The sequence below is a fragment of the Mytilus trossulus genome, chromosome 8 (genome assembly GCF_036588685.1).
Source record: "Mytilus trossulus isolate FHL-02 chromosome 8, PNRI_Mtr1.1.1.hap1, whole genome shotgun sequence".
NCBI classification, from domain to species: domain Eukaryota; kingdom Metazoa; phylum Mollusca; class Bivalvia; order Mytilida; family Mytilidae; genus Mytilus; species Mytilus trossulus.
In genome coordinates this window covers 21,311,155-21,332,490 of record NC_086380.1, presented here as the reverse complement: position 1 = coordinate 21,332,490, position 21,336 = coordinate 21,311,155, and the positions used below count along the sequence as shown (strand labels likewise).

General features: G+C 31.6%; 1 protein-coding gene across 3 annotated transcripts; it reads left to right on the top strand.

Moving 5' to 3' along the window:
* The first annotated feature begins 812 nt into the window (after positions 1-812).
* Positions 813-20,935, top strand: LOC134681728 (uncharacterized). Of its 3 annotated transcripts, none has more exons than XM_063541360.1 (6): positions 813-880; positions 6,520-6,606; positions 14,475-14,585; positions 16,214-17,197; positions 17,930-18,023; positions 20,701-20,935. In XM_063541360.1, the coding sequence occupies exons 1-6, from the start codon at positions 856-858 to the stop codon at positions 20,843-20,845; spliced, it is 1,446 nt and encodes a 481-aa protein (XP_063397430.1). In that variant the 5' UTR covers positions 813-855; the 3' UTR covers positions 20,846-20,935. The 3 variants fall into 3 exon arrangements, with proteins under 3 accessions (XP_063397430.1, XP_063397432.1, XP_063397431.1); XM_063541362.1 differs by having other exon boundaries at positions 14,471-14,585; XM_063541361.1 differs by lacking the exon at positions 813-880 and adding an exon at positions 2,909-3,063 and having other exon boundaries at positions 14,471-14,585.
* Positions 20,936-21,336: the final 401 nt, after the last annotated feature.

The following is a 21,336-nucleotide window of genomic DNA, read 5'->3' as shown; positions in this document are numbered from 1 at the left end:
GTCAACACAGCGGGAAAATCCCGCACCGGGAGACGCACTTAGGCTTGCTGTTAAACAGAAATGTGTACTTATAAAAAAAAGATTAAAGAACATGTGTTATGATTGCCAATGAGACAACTGTCAACAAAGACCAAACTGACACATTGAAAAACTATAGGTCACCATACGACCTTGTTCATCAAACATGGCGTCACACTAAATTCTGAAACATAATTGAACCAAAATTTAATCAAAATATACAAGACTATTAAACAAAGGCTAGACACTCCAGACTGAATTTTTACGTTGTTCTTGAATCGTTGTAGGTGTACAATTGTGTTTTGTTTTGTTGTATTGATTTTTCTGATGACTAATACGTTTAGGCTTAGGTTGGAAAAACATTACTGCGACCTCCGAGCCTGCGACAAACCACACAGACTAACAACTCAAAAACAAACATATGTAGAAGACTTTTAACTTTTTAGAGATTTGCGTCGAATATTTGAAATCTTGTGACTATTTTATTCAAATTATTGTTTATATCTTCAAATGCCGGTTGCAGCACCAGCATTTGACAGCTGAATGTAAATGATATCGAATGTTATAGATTTAAAACCAATTTCCTATGTATTGACCTTAATATACCTATATCTACATACATGTATGTATGTATGTATGTAGATATCCAATGAATCACGTATTACTGAATGAAAAAGTAGTTTAAACAATACAAATGTTACGTAATTATTATACTGGCAGTGCAATCAGTGACCCAAAGATTGAAAGAACGCAAAAAGTATTTTGATTTTGTATAACGTTATCTGTACAAACAACTGTCAATTGGTGTATATAATTGTGTGTATTTAATTATAAGGAATGGCTATTAAAGTTATAACATCAGGTAAAACACATTTAAATATATTTTTTGACTTTTCGATCTAATATCAGAACAAACAAAAAAATAATATTCAATTATTAGATATATTGTGTCCTTAAATATTTTACTGAAGATTTCTATTGTCTATTGTGTGATATACATGATGATACTTTAACATAATATCTCTAGCATGTAGAATATATTCAAATAGTTGTTTCGTCATTTTTTTCAATTACATTTTGTACTAGCGAATTTATAAAAGCTTAATCTTCTAATTTTCACTTGAATAGGTGAATTGTTCTTCTTAAAGATCTAGCCATCCTTCAATTATTGAAGACTACTCGCCGGTCGTCGACTATAGTATTTTGTATTTTGAAAAAGAAGAAGAAACAAAATGAAAAAATAAAAAATAGTGTGTGTACATTTGAGAAAAAAATAGATGAAACTGTAAACTTTTGATAACACAATAGTTAGGGATAGAACATTTTTGGATCAAAACATATTCTGAGATCGTAATCTTCAATCCCTGTACTGTATGATACTATTTGTTGTGGCTGAGGAATACAATTTATAACTGTACGTGGATGAAATGAATATTTATAACTGTCTTTAGATGTTTGCATGTCGCTAAATGAGTGTAATTTGCTACATGTATGTCTGGTTTCAAGAATTGTACCGAACTAAGATAATAACATACATGTACAATTACATCACTTAATATAAATGTTGGTCAGATTTCAAGTGCTTTGAAATTATTACGAATTTTAAAAGCATCAATGATAAGACATTTATTGTTCAAATACGCAACTTGTAGAGTAAAAATTACGGGTTACGGGTGTGGTAAAGGACAATGCGACAATAACCGCGTTCATCATAATACAGTTCTTCAAAGTCCGTACAAACAGCTTACCCACTGGAAGTTTGTGTCTCTACTGGTTATTTTTTTTAATTGAATCATTCATAAAAAAAATATATTTAAATTGTTTTTTTTAGAACAAAGTATTGGAAAATGAAGGGGGAGTAGTGTCGACATTTTTTTATCCTTATTAAGGGGTCTTCATTTTCTTTCTACAAGGTGGGGGACTTAAAAATAAACAAATTGAATGTTTTCTCCTTTGCCCTCACACAACAATGAAAGTAGATAAACATGCAGTCTTTACCATAGAGTAAGATTAGATGGATACAATTAATTTATATATGTTTGATTAAGTAGATGAAAGAAACATTTCAGTTGAATATTTCAAAAATCCGTGTTTCAAAAATCAGCAGATACTGTTTGAAAATATATGATCTATCCAGTGGTGTTGACTCTAATGGAGGTTAACACTAAACTGAGATATAGTACGCAATCAATCTGTTTGTAGATAATAATTAATAGATGCACTGCATGGAGCAACAATTTTATCTCTTCAATGGAACTAATAAAAAAGGAAACATGATAATCAAATTGACAGATAACCACTTAAAATATTACTGACTTTTAAAGATATATTTTGTCATTTATACATAGAAGACTAGAGATACGTTTAAATTTGATCTATAAACCAATGCGAATTTCGTCTTCATTAGTTTTGTAACAGTTTTTTCGACATATTCTTAGCAGGATATTTGCTGAAACTAAAAAAAAAGTTATCTAGTTTTACAAAAAACAAAAAATTAAGCAACATAGCTTTGCACTCATACATGTAGTAATATATCAATTTTACCACTGATAAAATTGAGAATAAAAACACGGAATATCTTCAGTAATACATAGATATAGAAAGATGTGGTGTGAGTGCCAATGAGACAACACTCCATTCAAATAACAATTTATAAAAGTCTTTAGCTAAAAGTTAACGCACAGAGTTCATGAAGGAAGGAACACTTTTTTTATCTTGTAACATAGAACTTTATAATCGGGGCCAATTATGGCCCTTGTCGAAATTACTCTTTTACGAATCAATCCGCAATAAACCGTATTTCGCCATACACAGTTGTTTATACTAAAATTGTTTGAAATACGGTATCCTGAAATAGTTTTGTGGTACGGTATTTGAAATTACACAACAGGTAATACACATTACCTTATTTGAAAACATGTCAAACATAAATGACTAATGATGTTTTTGAATTTAAGAGAGATTCAATTTAATTCGAATTACGTCTTAACTTTTGAAACCTAGACGAAACCTTGTATCATGTCGGATTATAAACGTAAATTAAAGGTATGTAGATGGCATTCATTCGTAAAAGTTTGTTAAATAATAGGTTAATGTTAATAATGTACGATCACGCTATGGATTTTACTGTCGTTTGATAGGAAACGAATTCAATAAATAGTTTACATTTCTACCTTCTGAAAATTAATATAACTCGTTTAAACATCAACCCAACAATGTTAGATCTGTAAATTTGCTTTCGCAATTTTTTTGTTCTTCCCTAGCCGGGATTCGAACCCATGCTACTGTGATATCGTGACACCAAATCGCCTGCACTGCAGCCGTCCCGCTAGACCACACGACCACAGCGCCTTTTTATTTTTGTAGTAGTAAAAAAGTTATTTGAAATGAAATTAAGTGTGTTGAATGTTGAGAAACATACTAGATATGTTTGGTACAGTTATAAAATGAGCCATTTATAGCCGGCCAAACGGTATGGAATGTTCTCATTGTTGAAGGCCATATGGTTGTTTGTAATTGCTTACTTCCTCTTAAATTTCACTTATAAAGTAGATAATTGTCTCATTGGCAATCGTACCACATTTTCTTATTCTAAAACTGTATACATACATGTTTTTTTTTAAATAAAAGTAAAAGCAACCTACGCCAACATTTTGAAATTTAGGTATAAAATTGTATGAAAAAATGTTGGCATAGGTTGAATAATTTGTTACAGATTAAGTGTTATAAAAACATAAATTATTCAAGGGCTAATCAATTTACAACCAGTTTAAACCTACCGTTATAGTATAAAAGATTTTACAAGTACAACACAAGTGAAAATGTAGTTATAATTGTGTGTGTTGAGGATTTCTTTTTCATATAGGAACTAGTTAAAAATTAATATAATGAAATGATGAGGAAAAAGAATTTTATGGATTTTTATTAAAGAAGCAAGCATCTTGTCATTAAATATATATCAGTGTCATTCTCATAAATACATGTAATATAAAATATATGATCAATATATATTAAATTTTATATAAAATATTTTTCTTCAAATACAATGGCATAAAACACTGTTGATACTCGTGTATTTAATAAGCACTGAATCATGTAAAAAATCTATTATAAATGTTCACTATAAATTCTAACATATAGATAAAGGAAGATGTGGTGTGAGTGACAATGAGACATGATCTCTCCATCCAAATAACATTTATAAATTATTATTATTCAATAAACATAGTTATAAAAGTTCGCCGCGATAAAGCCTTTTTGTGCTAATGCAGCGTAAAGCAACAATCATTTATAAAAGTAAACAAGTATAGGTCAATGTACGGCCTTCAACACGGAGCCTTGGCTCACACCTTTTTCAGTATACACACAATAATTGAACTACAAACATGCAATTGTGAATTTCTAGAAAAATATGGAAATAAATGCAGGAGAATGTATTCCTTTACTAGAAATATTTATCATTCACTGAGTTTACCAGCTCTTTATTACTCTAAATGTATGCACATAGGAAATTGATTTGAAAACGAAGGATTAATTTATCATAAGATATACTGGATTGGTCCTGGACCCGATTGATTTTAACGTATAAATTACATAAACGAACGACAACTACTGTACATAGAATTAGAAAAATTTTACTATTATGATTGTCTCAAAAGTCATACTATAAGAAATGATGCTGCATCTGCACAATCAACTGGTGTCATGGTATCATTTGGTCTCTTGTGCAAGTTTCACAAAGATATCTCAGGAGTAAGACATGTCATAGAATGATTTTAAAGTTTATTCTAGTCCTTAGTGGGTTTCACAAAGTGGTCCTAAATTTTGACATTTTCTAAAGTTGGTCACAAAGTAAGGACTACACAAGCGGTTTCTAATGATGGTCTTAGGGAAGTCATAAGTTTGTTTGTATAAATTACACACATTTTTTAGTAGTTTTGCAAATTATCTTATTATCATCATTTTATCAACAAAAGAATGAAAAAAAAATATCATAAAAATTTACACCAATAAAATAGCTTTATATCTCTTTTTTTTCTCTCAAGTATTGTTATATTTAAGTGTTTAATTTCAGAATGATAGTCTTTTTTTTTCTCATTTTTATCTTTTTATTTTTTTCAACACAATTTTGCTAGTATCAAGGGTTCTATTTAACATTTTTTGTCCTTTTAGAAAAAAAATATATTCCATTTTTACTACAACACAATTTTCCAAATACTATATTTTTGTTTCTTAAATTTCAAAGAGTATTTTTATAGCTTAAATATACCGACTGTATTTTACCTTTTATTAATTAATAATTGCTATAACAACACCTATTGTATTTTGTTTGTAGGCATAGATTGAATATGTTTTTTTATCAAATGTTGGCATAGGTTGAAGACACCAGTAAAATAACCATCTGAAGGGAATTCGGTACTCAGTTTCAAAATAGATAGCTTTCCATAAAACTATTATATATTGATAGGGGATTAATCAAAGGAAGCAAAAATCAAAACAAAAATTAAAGGTCAAAGTGCTTGTTTTTGAGATATTAGCCAAGACTAAAATTTTGGAGGGAAATGTTCTATTACTAATTAGACTTTTACAAACGGATTATAATCATACATGTAAAATATTTATAAAAAGAAAAATGGGGGTCATTGGGCAATTTTTGCATTTTTGCAAGGCATTCAAATGGATAAAACCAGAGGATTTCGAAAATCAGACAAAAATTCCGAAAAACATGTCAAGCGAACATCCTTAAACTGTTATGCACAAAGGTATTTTATAGCCACACCAAAAGTTAACTTAAACTAATTTCTAGATTCACTCGATAAAAAACTGTAGAGATCTAGAGCAATACAAAAATTCTTACTTTCTCTGACTTTTCATTTCCATTGCTTAGCGCACCTGTTAACCTTTATTTATCAGCCAATTACACCTCTACATGCACATGTTAAATCCAGTAATGAAATTAATTATACTTTGTTTTATCGAAAATATGCATCAAATATGTTAGTATGAACATGCTTCAATATTTAATGATTACAGTTCTAAATATTTACAGTATCTCTGACTTCAAGACGTAAAGTATTCCACTTACAACTGCACTGGCTGAATTTAAATAAACATGCATTTCTTAATTTTCACATTGTTTATGTTGTATAAAATTATGTAGGTTCTTTTAAGTGGTATCACTAAGAACCTTGGGGTGTCAAAATTTAACCGCGATTTCAACTCTCAATTCGTGTAACCTTGCAAGGTCATCAAAATAGCAGCTGAAGTTCAACACTGTACATTCTTCTGTCTTTCAATTCTACGGGAAATAAATGAGATACAAGCGTTATCAAATACGTTAACGAGAATTTTATAGAACCATACATATTACCTACACGAAGAGCTGTCATGTTGCTGTGCGATTTTGATCTTGGTGATAAGGATGTTTAATTCTGTTAGATGGAAAAATGTGTTGATATTATTTTCTAACAACAATGCAATATTGTTGAATTTTTCTTTTAGGAGTAAGAAAGTTAACGCACAGAGTTCATGAAGGAAAGAACACTATTTCACTTGTGTGTTTTTGTATTTACAACTACTCAATACCTAGTAAGTAAAAACTATGCTTTGCATTACGTTTGCGCGCTTTACCATTACATTTGCGCGCAGCTTTTGATTACATTTTCGCGCATTTATTTTATAGGTGAACTCAATTAAACTCGGGTTAATACAGGTATTAAATTTTTGAATACTTAATTATTTTTTTTTTATTAGATCTATATATTATATCAACGTTTTATAATGACACTGTCGTGTGTCATATATTTGTTAAATCATAGCATATCAATTTGACAATCAGTTATTTATATGAAGGGGCGCATTAAGTTTGCGCGCATTTGGGAATTAAATTATTGTGTAAACATATAGCATAGCATAACAAAAGAACAACGGGAAAGAAATGATCTATATTGCAAAGCGACAAATACCCCTATCGCTATATATATATCGTTAGCGTCACACGAACATGACGAAGTAAAATATTTCATTAATCGGCATGTCGGGTACTCAATTACTTCAAGTATCTATCTTTTTTTTTTAATTTGAGTTGTTAAGATGGTAAATTGCATAAATCCTCAAAGCATGTAGTGTAATGTATGTAGATTGTGTGTTTTTTTTTTTAATGTAACGGCTTTGATATTGGAGCTGTTACATGTAAATACAACGTAACTTTTGAAACACCAGATGAAATGTAGAAATTTTAAACGTTTACAGGAATATTTTTACGTTTCATAGTACTTTAGTTTTGAGAACAAAAATAACATATTTCAATTTGACTGCCTCGTGGTTTTTCTTTACATGTACCAAATAAAAGAAAGTGATAGGACCAAACGTTTCCTCGATTTCATTAGATCAAAGGGTCAAAATACGAGAAATAGTATTATAAATACAACGTTTTAACGGCTATCACTGAAATCATTATACATGTTATATTTGCAGCAATATTCGTTCGTTTTAAAGACAATTTTGATACAACTTACAAATGATAGGGTCACCGACATCGTTTAATGATACATATTAATAATATAAATGCCTTTGTACTTCATTCAAAGTGATATTCTAGTTGCCAAAATACCACAAAATGTCGAAACAACTTCATCGCGTGAATTTTTTTACGTCACGATTTTTTTTATTTTACTACATGTACAGCCTAGGAAACCGAACATGAAGCTTCATGTAACTAACTGTTAATTTAAGGAAGCTAGTGGGTATAAAGATTTAAGCAAAACATTAAACATTTGTTTTTTCGTTGCAAATTTTATCTATTACACTATTGGATATTACTTAACGATATGGTACAAAAATCAACCAACATAATCGACTCGGTTTGGCACCAAATGACTTTTAAAATGTTTATATCATTGAAAAAGCTCAAAATAATTGCCCTTTCTAGCAAAAATGCCATTTATTTTTGGCATTCAAATTGAAATATCTTTTTTAACTCATCGGTGACCTATATTTTTTATTGTTGTTTTCAAATTAGCTGTTCAGAAACTAAATAATTGTAAAATTTAAGCGATTTCTGTAATTTAGTTCTTTTTTTTTATTTCGATATTACCTCTATTTCTCCTATCAGAAGGGACATTAACAAAAATGTATGCTTCTTTTGAAGGCAGATTGTTAGCTTATTTGAACGGTGACCGAATTTTTTAAATTTTTCTATTAAGTATAAGATAAAGTTCGTTTATAGAAAAATAAAGCAAAATCCTATATTAAAAAATAAAATAAAAATGACTAAGACCCGCGAGCCCCCTTAAGTAAAAAACAAAGACACTAGTGTAAAATAAATTCTGGAGAAATTGGCTTTTAATTATCGAATATTGAGGGTTTCTTAATATACGAACTGTATATATTAAATATTTCAATTTTTTTTTAATCATAGATGCATTTTTATCACTAAGTCTTGCTTGTTTGCTTTGAAGGCATACTTTAGCAACAGTATAATGATCACATCTGTCAGTATATCAATCTCTATTTATATTTACAATAGAAATAGAATAATATCTGTAGTACAGGCTTGAGGTATGGTGTGAATTAACATTTAACATGATGGTTAATGTATACTGTTTACTAGCTTTACAGTCGTTCTGTTTGATTTAAGGTCAAGGGAATGGTAATTTTTCGCATAAAACTTTGAACAATTATTGAAAATTAAAAAATAATGCATTTATTTCTTTTATTCTATGAATTACTTCTGATTGCATGCTTTCAAAAGAGATGAATATTTGCTTAGAAAGACATAACATTAAATCATCAAATTCCAAATATCAAATTCGTTAATTTTCTTATATGGTCGATGACTTTGTTTTTAAAATATTACATTTGTCACGGTGGGTATGGTTGTCCTACGAGAGAACTTTCTGTGCTTGTGATTCGGTCCTGACGGGTGCTGGTGATCAATGAAAAAATGTAAACAAAGACGAAAATGATGATTTTTGACGTTTTCACTCATAAAAAATTGAAGAAAACAGTTGAGATTGTTCAATTATGTTTCTTATGGGTATATATGTAAACCATTAAAAAGTTGACCCTCTAAACTGTCTCAGTAAGCGTAACACAAAAATGCTCATTTTCAGAAAACTCGAACTGAAAAAATAAAACAAAAATGCTCATAGAGTCCGCTTTCTATACCGCAATCCACACAACAAAACTTTTTTTGTGAAAAAACATTGCAATTTATTAAAATTTAGCATTTTCTCAATTTATTCATGTCCTGACACTGTGCTGGTGGGTCCTGTCATTGTGCTGGTGGGTCCTGATACGGTGCTGGTGATTTTGGATAAGAAGTTGGTCATATTTGAAACATATGTTACAAAATCAATAAAATTGGGCAGATACTTGTTGTCAATAGGATCTATGACTCCTATTTTAGCTTTTGTACATCCATTTGGCTGTTAAATATGTGTTTTCAAATGATCGTTACTTGTATTACATAATTACATAAAAGGGCAACATCTTTCGTCCAATATCAGATAACAATATATAGTATCTAAAATAAGAATAGTTTGATTAAGATATTAAATGCCCCTTACATTGATGCTTCAACAATGTTCAAAGCACATGCCGCATAGTGACATATTTGTTAGCGCTCCGCTGTTGTCGTAGATGGTTAAATCCTCAACAAAATCTCAATAACTTTGTTGGAAGGAATAAAGGTTTTATATCAAATTTTCGTGGACTTTTTAGCTTCCACCTTGACGAGGCATGTTAGCTGTTTGTATGCACCTGACGCACGGAAACTTCACATTTCCATCTTCTTTTCTGAAATATTTTACCAAGCTCATACTTCACAGGATTGTTATCCTAGTAAAAGGTGTAACCAATGAATTGAACACAAGTTAAAAATTCCACAATATTATATATTTCATTTTATGTGTCAATTTTGTTCGAAAAAAGTAGAAAAGAAGAGAGTTTTTTAATGTCATGATTATCTGTCGCTTTCTAGATCTCTGCTTAGCATTTATTTCAGATGACATGGACTCCTCACCCTGGTGACCCTGCTGCCTTTCATAACTTTAACCGTATACATAGATTAATAGATAAATAAAAGGCTACAACTGGTATTTTTGTATTTACAATGATTCGTTGTAACGAGAATATTTGTGGTGAATGGAAACTGTGAGGGTCAAAATCTTAAATTGCTTATATTTGTTGCTGGACCCAGTTCCTCCCCCGAAATTCTTTATCAAAAATATTTATTTATTTTTGAATTTTGAAATGAAAAAGCTTAGAAAATTTAGTTTTGTAAGTGTTCTCTATGTTATCTTGTCTTCATTCTCTGACATATTCTAGTCTGCCCTTTCATAAAATAGTGAATTTAAGTGTTCCATCGAACTTTCGAGAAAAAAACCCTGATAACCGTTCAGACAAAAAAATGATGTTTAAAAAATCTTACAGATACAGCAAGTGATTCTTAATAGCTATAAGATACATTTTTCTTTTAAAATACAACTTTAAAATCTAACGGGAAACTATTCCAAGCTTAAAACTTTCACTGTAATCTCGCTCTAACTTATCCCCCCCCCCCAAAAAAAAACAAACAAAAAAAACCCCAAAAAAACAAACCCGCAATACTATTGTCATTCTTATAGTCAGCACTCAATTGTTCACAATCAAATGTCACTCACGGGTTTTAAGCTGCTAAAGACATATGATTCAAACGCACAGAAAGTCCTTTGTTCTATATTTTTGCTCTCCATTTTTATGCAAAACCTTTTACATTTTTATTTTATGGGTTATTGTTGAAGGTCGTGCGATGACGTATGGTTGTTAACACATACTTCCTTTGGTTTCTTATGGGAATTTGTCCATTGACAACAAACATACCACATCATCTACTTTATATAAGTATTGTATAAATTACAACGTAAAATGTATTTTGGTGATCTTGCAAAATGATCGTAATCCCGAAAATCGTAAACATATTTTCTTATCTTAAAAGGGGACAAGGAGGGTTCCATTAACAGGCCAATAAATAAGATTACAGTTAATTTAAAACAAAAATAAAAAAATGGGGGTATTTTTTCTCTCATGATAACAGTAAACAGATTAACAACAATGTCAATTTCAAGAAAGCAGATAACAGTTAATTAGTCAATAACAGTACAGCATCAATGATCTTGAATATATGCCACTTTTAACTAAAATATAAAGGCACAGAACCAGGACATAGGAGCACAGAACCAGGACCGTTTTTCTTATCATCAGCACAGCGTCAGGACATTTCCGTTTAACGAACTTGTACGACTTTTGCAATATAATATTGTTGTAATATATTTTGCTTATGACGCATCAGAGATAAATTAAGCAACCAAACAGTCGTTTTATTGCCAATTTGACACAATGTATACAAACCCACCAGCACAGAATCAGGACCCACCAGCACCTGACAGGACCAAATCACCAGCACAGAACGTTCTCTAGCAGGACAACCATACCCACCGTGATTTGTTTCCTGGGCGGCAGTAAAAAAAAGTAAACAAATCAAAGAACAATGATAATTGCACTCCGTACATGTATCTAGCTCTTATTGAGACAGCATTTCATTCTCTGAAAAATAACCTGTCCAGCAATTTGACTGGGCCGAAGGTGAAATAGAATTGAAAGGCAAGGTGTATCCTAAGCAGAAACATGTTTTTACTGTATGAGTCCAAATTGCAAGCCCTTTTGCACGGAAGATAGGATTTTTAAATCCTACCCTGTATTTTCTTAACTTTTATAAAATCCCTAATATGCAGAACACATTTGCTGCTAAATGTTAACTTCGACATTGAAATAAACAATGATGACTAGGGTCATTTTTAGAACATCTTCATTCGGTATGGAAAATCTCAAAATGGGGCGTCCTTTTGGCCATGAGGGATCTTTATATACGCAGCTACGTGTAGTTGGAATTTGAGTTTAATCCAATGCCTCGTGTAAATTAGGGAGAGCATCAAGTACCCGTCACTTTAGATAACCCTAGCAACAAGGATTTAAGGGATCGAAAGATTGCTAGTTGTTACATGTAGGGAAGTCCATATGTGTTTTTTTTTTTCTTTTCAAATATACATTTTCCATTCGATATCACCAACCTTCCTTTCGACTAACTCTAGTAGAGCCTTCCTGTTGACTTCAATATTATTGTGTTCTTGTTCTGAAATATTTGTAACTTCGGGTTTAGGAAACAATAATCTACCAAGCGAATGTTGTTTTTTTTAATGGATCTGAATAAACAGTAAAATTGAGAATGGAAATGGGGAATGTGTCAAAGTGACAACAACCCGACCAAATAAAAAAACAACAGCAGAAGGTCACCAACAGGTCTTCAATGTAGCGAGAAATTCCCGCACCCGGAGGCGTCCTTCAGCTGGCCCCTAAACAAATATATACTAGTTCAGTTATAATGAACGCCATACTAATATCCAAATTGTACACAAGAAACTAAAATTAAAATAATACAAGACTAACAAAAGCCAGAGGCTCCTGACTTGGGACAGGCGCAAAAATGCGTCGGGGTTAAACATGTTTGTGAGATCTCAACCCTCCCCCTATACCTCTAACCAATGTAGAAAAGTAAACGCATAACAATACAAAACTATTTTACAAAGCAACGTGCTTCTATGTGTTTTAATTTTATACCAATAAATTGTTACAGATTTGTTCCTTGTTATTTAATATTGCTCATATGCAAAGTTTTTAAGGTTGTTGTTTAATTTCAATGTATGACATAATAGTGCACCAGCAGATTCAAGGCCAAAACATGACAATGTTATACAAAAATTAATGCCGATTTTTATCAGGCTGACACAAATACTCTGAAGTGTTTAACTGGTAAAAGTACGCTACTAGATAGATTATTCTGGCTACCAACTGACATTGGACTTACTTCCAAGAGCCGTCTGCTTTCTAGAAAAATGAAAATGTTAGTTTTGATTATACATTGTATAAAAAAAGAAGATGTGATATGATTGAAAATAAAACAACCCTTCACAAGATACCAAATGTTACAGATTTAATATTTATAGGTCACTGTACGGCCTTCAACAATGAGCAAAGTCTATACTGAATATTATAGGTTACTGTACGGCGTTCAACAATGAGCAAAGCCTATACTTCTGCATAGTCAGTAATAAAAGGCATAGAATGACAAATGTATAACAATTCAAACGAGAAACATAACGGCCTAATTAATGTACAAAAATGAACGAAAAACTAATATGTAACACAAAAACAAACGACAGCCACTGCATTACAGGCTCCTGAGTTGGAACAGGTACATATGTACAGAATGTGGCGGGGTTTAACATGTTAGTAGGATCCCAACCCTCCCCTAACCTGGAACAGTGGTATAACAGTACAACATAAGAACGAACTATAAAAAAATCAGTTGAAGAAAGCTAAACTCATCTGATAGATACAGATAGAAAATATATCTAACAAACACACAGAGTGGACGTGGCCGGTATTTTAACATCTCAACAACAAAACGACACTAAGTATAGATGCGCGAGTACTCGCAGTTACTGACAGCTAGTTCAAAATTATTAAACCACTGATAATAAAATAAATCATGCATCTAAGACTAGTCTATTCTTTCTTCGGATTGAATCAAACACTATAATTTTTTAGCATAGAGTTACAGCGCGAACCCTATTGCTACATTGCAGTTAAAGTAGTATGACTACTATAGTATGACTAAAATATCACCAGACAACTTCTGTACATGTTTTTAAAAAGACTGTTTTCGAATAAGTAACTAAATCTTCTTTTTTTTAAATACTCAGTCTGTCATAAGCATTGACTAAAATCAAACAATTATTCACACAAAGACCAAGACAAAATTATTACAAATAGTGTCGTTTCTTATGACGAAGTGTTTAGGGCGTTAGACTTGTTTAAATGGTTACTGTCCCTTTTTTCATACAACATTCTTAACTGTGTAATATTTAGTTACTTTCTTTATGCAATGCAAAATGTATGCGTTAAAAGAATTATAGATCTACCCATTGACACTTCGAATTATTATCAATCAGAAAGTTTTAACAAGTGTCAGACTAACATAAGAAAAATATGTGGTATGATTGCTAATGAGAGAACTCTCCACAAGAGACCAACATGACACAGAAATTACAAAAAAAAAAAAACGTTGGTCACCGTACAGCTTTCAACAATGAGCAAAGCACGGTTATCATTTAAAGATGATTTCTGTTTGAAAACATTTATGATAGTGTTAAGATAGAGTTTACACATTAGTTGTAATTAGTATAGTATAACATAAAGATAAGTAGTTAAGATTTTTTAAACAATAGTATAGATATGCCGAACACGCGTTAAAATTCTTACCCATGTTTATAGTGTACATTTTTTAAATGAATATGTATATCATGCGAATATTCTTCAAACTAAATAATTGTTTTTGAGCTTTTCTATATTGACAGTTGAATCATGTGATACTGACCAGTTCCAGTGTACCAATGGTCAGTGTATTCCAGCCAAAGCCAGATGCGATGATAATTTTGAATGTTCAGATTATTCTGATGAACTTAACTGTAAATATGTACTTTTTCATAATATGAAATTACAATATATATTCTTAGTACATATGGTACGATAATCTAACAGGTAACAATACATTCGAGTTCACAAATAAAATCAATTAAATTAATGATTTCATGAATAGTTCATTAGATATAAACAATATTTTTAAAACGACTATTCTTTATGTTTATTTTTCGTCTGTTTTGCAAATCTTTGGTGTTTATTCGAAAACTTTGGCTCACTTACTTGTCGGTATCAATCATGACCGCACAAAAGTCTCTTTTTATCTATTTACGATCTGTCTTTTTGTTTTTATATTCAATATGGATTAACGAGTATCGAACACTGGTAAAAAGTAAAATCATAAAAATACTGAACTTAGAGGAAAATCAATTCGGAAAGTCCATAATCATATGGCAAAATCAAATAACAAAACGCATCAAAAACGAATGGACAAGAACTGTCATATTCCTGACTTGGTACAGGCATCTTCAATTGTAGAAAATGGTGGATTAAACCTGGTTCTATAGCGCTAACCCTCTCACTTTAATAAGAGTCTAATCAAATTCCGTTAAATTTACATTGATGTGTTAACTAAACAGACACAATAAATAAAATAGTCTAAATATGGGTACATCAGTCATCATCGTATAACAATATTAAAAGGAACAATTTAACAGAACACAAACACATCTACTATCTACGAATACATTGATTGATTTGAGTGTCTGACGTCAGAAATTTTTATACGTCACATAAATTTGTCGTTCAATGTGCATACAAACAATTTTAAAATTTACATAGGCAATGTTAGCATACAGGGTTAAAAAATCAAAAGTATGTAAGAATAAATTTCAGAAATAAACCGAGATTTAAACTACATGTAGTCCAAAAGTTATATTTATAATTTATAAGAATCCAAAAACAGTTGATTCTACTACGCGATTGAATGATTTTGACGTTTGTGGTTAAACGTATATAGTACTTCATAAAAGAAATATATCATAATGACATATAATAGAACAATATCAAACTGACGGGATCTTTTAAAGTACAGAGTCACGTTATAAAAACATAAGAAATACAAAAAGTCGCATATACAAAACAAACGACTAAAAAATGAAAGCCAATACAAACACGTTGACGAGATGTATAAGTACCGAGCCACGTCAAACGGATAACAACTGTGAAATCGAACACATTTAACAATACTAAAACTGGCGGACGCATTTGTTGCATGAATAGCAAAATCTTTTTTTTTTAAATGCCATTTAATTTTAAGAAGTAGCTGATATATAGTGACTATCGTATATGCACTCAATACAAACAATCAATCATTGGTTACCACTGTATGTAACTCACAAAAGATACCAAGCTATTTATTCAGACGCGTTTAGTGTTTTTTAATAGAACTTTAAACAATGGATTTAATTAAGTTGTGACATTACTTCGGTTTTTTGAAACTTACAAAGGCTATTCAAAAGGAACTTGTTGTTTGCACTGCAATCGGTTATGAAAGAGTTATGTTATGTTTTAAACAATCTATGTGTGTTCTTAATTAAATTCACCTGAAAATTACAAATATAAAAAAACATGTTAAGTTTATATATATTTTTTTATTATTTCACAAATTTTACAGGCATATTTGTTCAACCTTGTCCCGAAGCTCTCTACCGATGTGAAACAGGACAATGTGTTGATAACAAAGCTAAATGTACTTCATCAGAGTCTGTTATGCCGTCACCATCATCTTTTGTGGATGATCAGCTAGTTTCAACGGTCACAGCATATATTCCTAGTCAATCATCATATCATCAGGCGACACAGATGCCTACATCTACCGAAATTTCCGAAAAACTACATTCGTCATCTACTCTATTGGACGCAATCAATTACACACCCAGTTTGAAGCAGACGACTATATGGACAGATTCATTTACATCCTATATCACTGCATCAAAACCTAGTCATACAGCAAGTAAAACGTTTTTACAGTTATATTCAACACAATCCACAACATTGAATGTGTCTCCAGAATCAAATCTACAGCCCAGAAAAAGTGGGACGTCACAAGTATCTTTGTCATCTTTGGAACCATCAACCACTGTTGACCAGTTATCAAATATCATATCATCAAATACAGACCAACGAACAACAACACAAACTTATATCAAGTCGAACTTTATAGCTTCTTCGATGACTATTGAGGCTAGCAAAAGTATGCATTTTGAGACATCAGAACTTGATATAACAACAAATCATCACTCTTTTCTGTTTGTTAATTTCTCAAGTATGGTATCGTCAAAACCTTTACAGTCAGTAAACTCAACGCCTTTAACGTATTTATCAACAAAATCATTTCTTCACACTTCGGGAGATATGTCTATGTTCTCGGCATCGGAACGAAGCGTACATACCTCATTGTACACGACATTACCGCCAAACAAATTTACATCAAGAGACGTACAGTCCATTTTACCTCCGTTGACATCATCTGAACAGCAAAGAACATCAACACCACTAAATGGTCTGCTTGAGACTACATCAAGTAGTACCGAACATCCGACGATAAAAACGACACCTTCATTTGAAAGTACCGTTCCGGAAGATAAAAGAGATAATGGTAAGTACATATACTTTTAATACAAAGAAGGTTACATAAAGGTTCATTTGTTTCCAGAGATTCTGTTCAAGCAAAAAAGGGCACTGAACTAAGATGCTTGCCGCTTGCCTGCTTGAACTCGCGTTTGCCCAGTTCTTGCTAATTTTTATGATAACTTAAGTTTCGGATAGAGAGCTGTCTCATCATACCGCTTCTTCTTTGTATTATCATTCGTTTAACATAAATAGTTACTGATGTTATATTTCAAAGTTATATTTCAGCACTGAACCAATACATGTATTGATTGACTTTTCAGTTCCGATGATATAGTCTACTCATTAATTTTTCGGTTGACCTTAAATGGTTCATATTGATTTGGCTATCGTTTTAGTTATGTTTTTTTTTGTCTTTACTGTTTTGGTTCTTATATTATCCTCGTCTTTTAACTATTCGGCTTTGGGTGTTCCTGGTGAAGTTTGATCCTATACAAGCGTTTGAGACGCATACAATTTATAACGTGGTGCTTGCATTTTTATGAAAAGGACATCTTCAAAACTATCCCTTTTTGTCGGATTTATAATTGTTTATAACATTATAAGAGACTAAGTGTTTGACTCTGATTAAAATCTTCAGTATTATGTATTAAACTGTTATAAAATGCATGCTCAATTGATTTAAAAGCTTAGTTTCATAGAAATAATATACATTTAGCTTGCTGTAAATTCTTTTTCTGTAGTTTTGTTTTCATTTCAGGTACAGCCTTTCCTTATTGGGTCATTGTCATTATAGTTGTCGTTACTTTGATTGTCATGACGACTTTGTATATCATATACAGACATTATGTCAGGTAAGATGCCACAGTTCAGTATTTTGGTATAAGCACATTTAATTCACTGGGGTGTAAAACCGTTGACCGAAGTACATTTTGTATGAAGCGCAGAAGCGTTTCATTCTAAACATGTGAGCACGGTCAACGTTTTTACAACCCTATGAAGTTACAAAAAGAGTCATTTAATTCTTATAAATACATTTGTAAGCTAGTTTCATGAAAACACGATTTTTATCAAGTTTTTAGCTCACCTGGCCCAAAGGGCCAAGTGAGCTTTTCTCATCACTTTGCGTCCGGCGTCCGTCGTCGTCCGGCGTTAGCTTTTACAAAAATCTTCTCCTCTGAAACTACTGGGCCAAATCAAACCAAACTTGGCCACATTCATCATTGGGGTATCTAGTTTAAAAAATGTGTGGCGTGACCCGGTCAACCAACCAAGATGGCCGCCACGGCTAAAAATAAAACATAGGGGTAAAATGCAGTTTTTGGCTTATAACTCAAAAACCAAAGCATTAAGAGCAAATCTGACATGGGGTAAAAATGTTTATCAGGTCAAGATCTATCTGCCCTGAAATTTTTAGATGAATCGGTCTATCGGTTGTTGGGTTGCTGCCCCTGAATTGGTAATTTTGAGGAAATTTGCTGTTTTTGGTTATTATTTTGAATATTATTATAGATAGAGATAAACTGTAAACAGCAATAATGTTCAGCAAAGTAAGATCTACAAATAAGTCTCATGACCAAAATGATCAGTTGACCCGTTTAGGAGTTATTGCCCTTTATAGTCAATTTTTAACCATTTTTCGTAAATTAAAGTAATCTTTTACAACAATCTTCTCCTCTGAAACTACTGGGCCAAATCAAACTAAACTTGGCCACAATCATCATTAGGGTATCTAGTTTAAAAAATGTGTGGCGTGACCCGGTCAACCAACCAAGATGGCCGCCATGGCTAAAAATAGAACATAGGGGTAAAATGCAGTTTTTGGCTTATAACTCAAAAATCAAAGCATTTAGAGGAAATCTGACAGGGGTAAAAATGTTTATCAGGTCAAAATCTATCAGCCCTGAAATTTTCAGTTGTATCAGTCAACCCGTTGATGGGTTGCTGCCCCTGAATTGGTAATTTTGAGGAAATTTTGCTGTTTTTGGTTATTATCTTGAATATTATTATAGATAGAGATAAACTGTAAACATCAATAATGTTCAGCAAAGTTAGTTTTACAAATAAGTCAACATGACCGAAATGGTCAGTTGACCCCTTTAGGAATTAATGCCCTTTATAGTCAATTTTTAACCATTTTTCATAAATGTAAGTAATCTTTTACAAAAATCTCCACTGAAACTACTAGGCCACAATCATCTTTGGGGTATCTAGTTTGAAAAATGTGTCCGATGATCTGGCCATTCAACCAAGATGGCCACCATGGCTAAAAATAGAACATAGGGTAAAATGCAGTTTTTGGTTTATAACTATGAAAGCAAAGCATTTAGAGCAAATCTGACAAGAAGTTAAATTGTTAATCAAGTCAATATCTATCTGCCCTGAATTTTTCAGATGAATTGGACAACTGGTTGTTGGGTTGCTGCCCTCCAATTGGAAATTTTTAAAGGAATTTTGCCGTTTTTGGTTATCTTGAATACTATTATAGATAGCGATAAACTGTAAACAGCAATAATGTTCAGCAAAGTAAGATCTACAAATAAGTCAACATGACCTAAATGGTCAATTGACCGCTCTTAAGGAGTTATTGCCCTTTTTAGTCAATTTTTTAACAATTTTCATTAATTTGATAAATTTATGTAAATTTTTACCAAATATAGTTCTCTGTTACTAACGGGCAAAATTCATTATAGATATAATTGTAAGAAGCAAAATCGTTCAGTAAAGTAAGAACTTCAAACACATCACCATCACCAAAATACAATTTTGTCATGAATCCGTTTGTGTCCTTTGTTTAATATGCACATAGACCAATGTGAGCGACACAGGCTCTTTAGAGCCTCTAGTTTTGATTTACCTGTTTACTTTATTGTGGGACCCCTCGCATTATGAATGATAAATTTTATTGTGTAATGAGGTTGATTAAGGAATAACGAGAGATTGCATTGTAACCAATCAGAATAACGTATTATATTCAAACATACGTCTAATTTAATTATTGCATGTTAATGACAACGTTTTGTGAAAACATTGACAGTGTATTGGTAGCCATTCACTTGGTAGCAAACGTACTTTGTTGATTGTCATGAAGTTTGTTACGCTGCTTCCATTGGATTTTTATGGGGTCTCTAAGATGCATTGGAAATAAAGGCAGGACAGGAGTTTTAAGTAAAAAAAAAGGCAGGATTTGATACTTTATACAAAACAATTATGATGCCAATCAATGTAAAAAAAAAGGGCAGGACCGAAAAGCGTGAAAAAAAACCATGACAGAGATTACAACTGAATAAAAAATGTGGGACAACATTGTTCATACTAATTGTAGAATAGTATCTGTTTTTTGAATGAAGAGATATTTCGCGTTGTTTAATTTATGTTAAAAAAACATACTATAATATATTCATCAAGATGCAAACATATTCAAAAGGTGAACATTTGGTATGAATTACTGGTAAATACGTTATTAAAACTTAACCTTGAGGTTCATAATAACATATTTAATGGACATTTATTTTTGTTTCTTTTTTTAAGGAAAAGGACGAGGAAAAAAGAGTTTGGTAGTATAACCAGTATGGATATGGTCCACCCAGACATTGTACCAAAGGATACAAAACATAAATTTCATGGAGGAATGATTCAAACATCGTCTTTCAACAGAGTACACCAATACCATTGATCTCTAATATTAATAGCTAGTATTACATATTTCCACGTGCCAAATCATCTAATTTTTTTACATTAATTTAAACATGAAATTCCTTACCAAATAAATGTATATTGAGTTGAACAGTATTGATGTTTCACATTAAATTTTAATACTCAACTATGAGATGTTTCAGTTTTTATGCATAAAGTAAAATGACAAAAACACTGAACTCCGAGGAAAATTCCAAACGAAAAGTCTCTAATCAAATGGCAAAATCATAAAGTCAAACACACCAAACGAATAGATAACAACTGTCAAATTCCTTACTTTGAACAAACATTTTCGTATGCAGAAAATGGTGGATTGAACCTAGTGTTAAAGCTAGCATTACCTCTCACTTGTATGACAGTCTATAAAGGAAAACATACATATAATAAAGGAATGATTACAACTTCGTTTTTCAACAGAGTACACAAATATCATTGATCTCCAATAGCTAGTAATATATATTTCCACGAGTC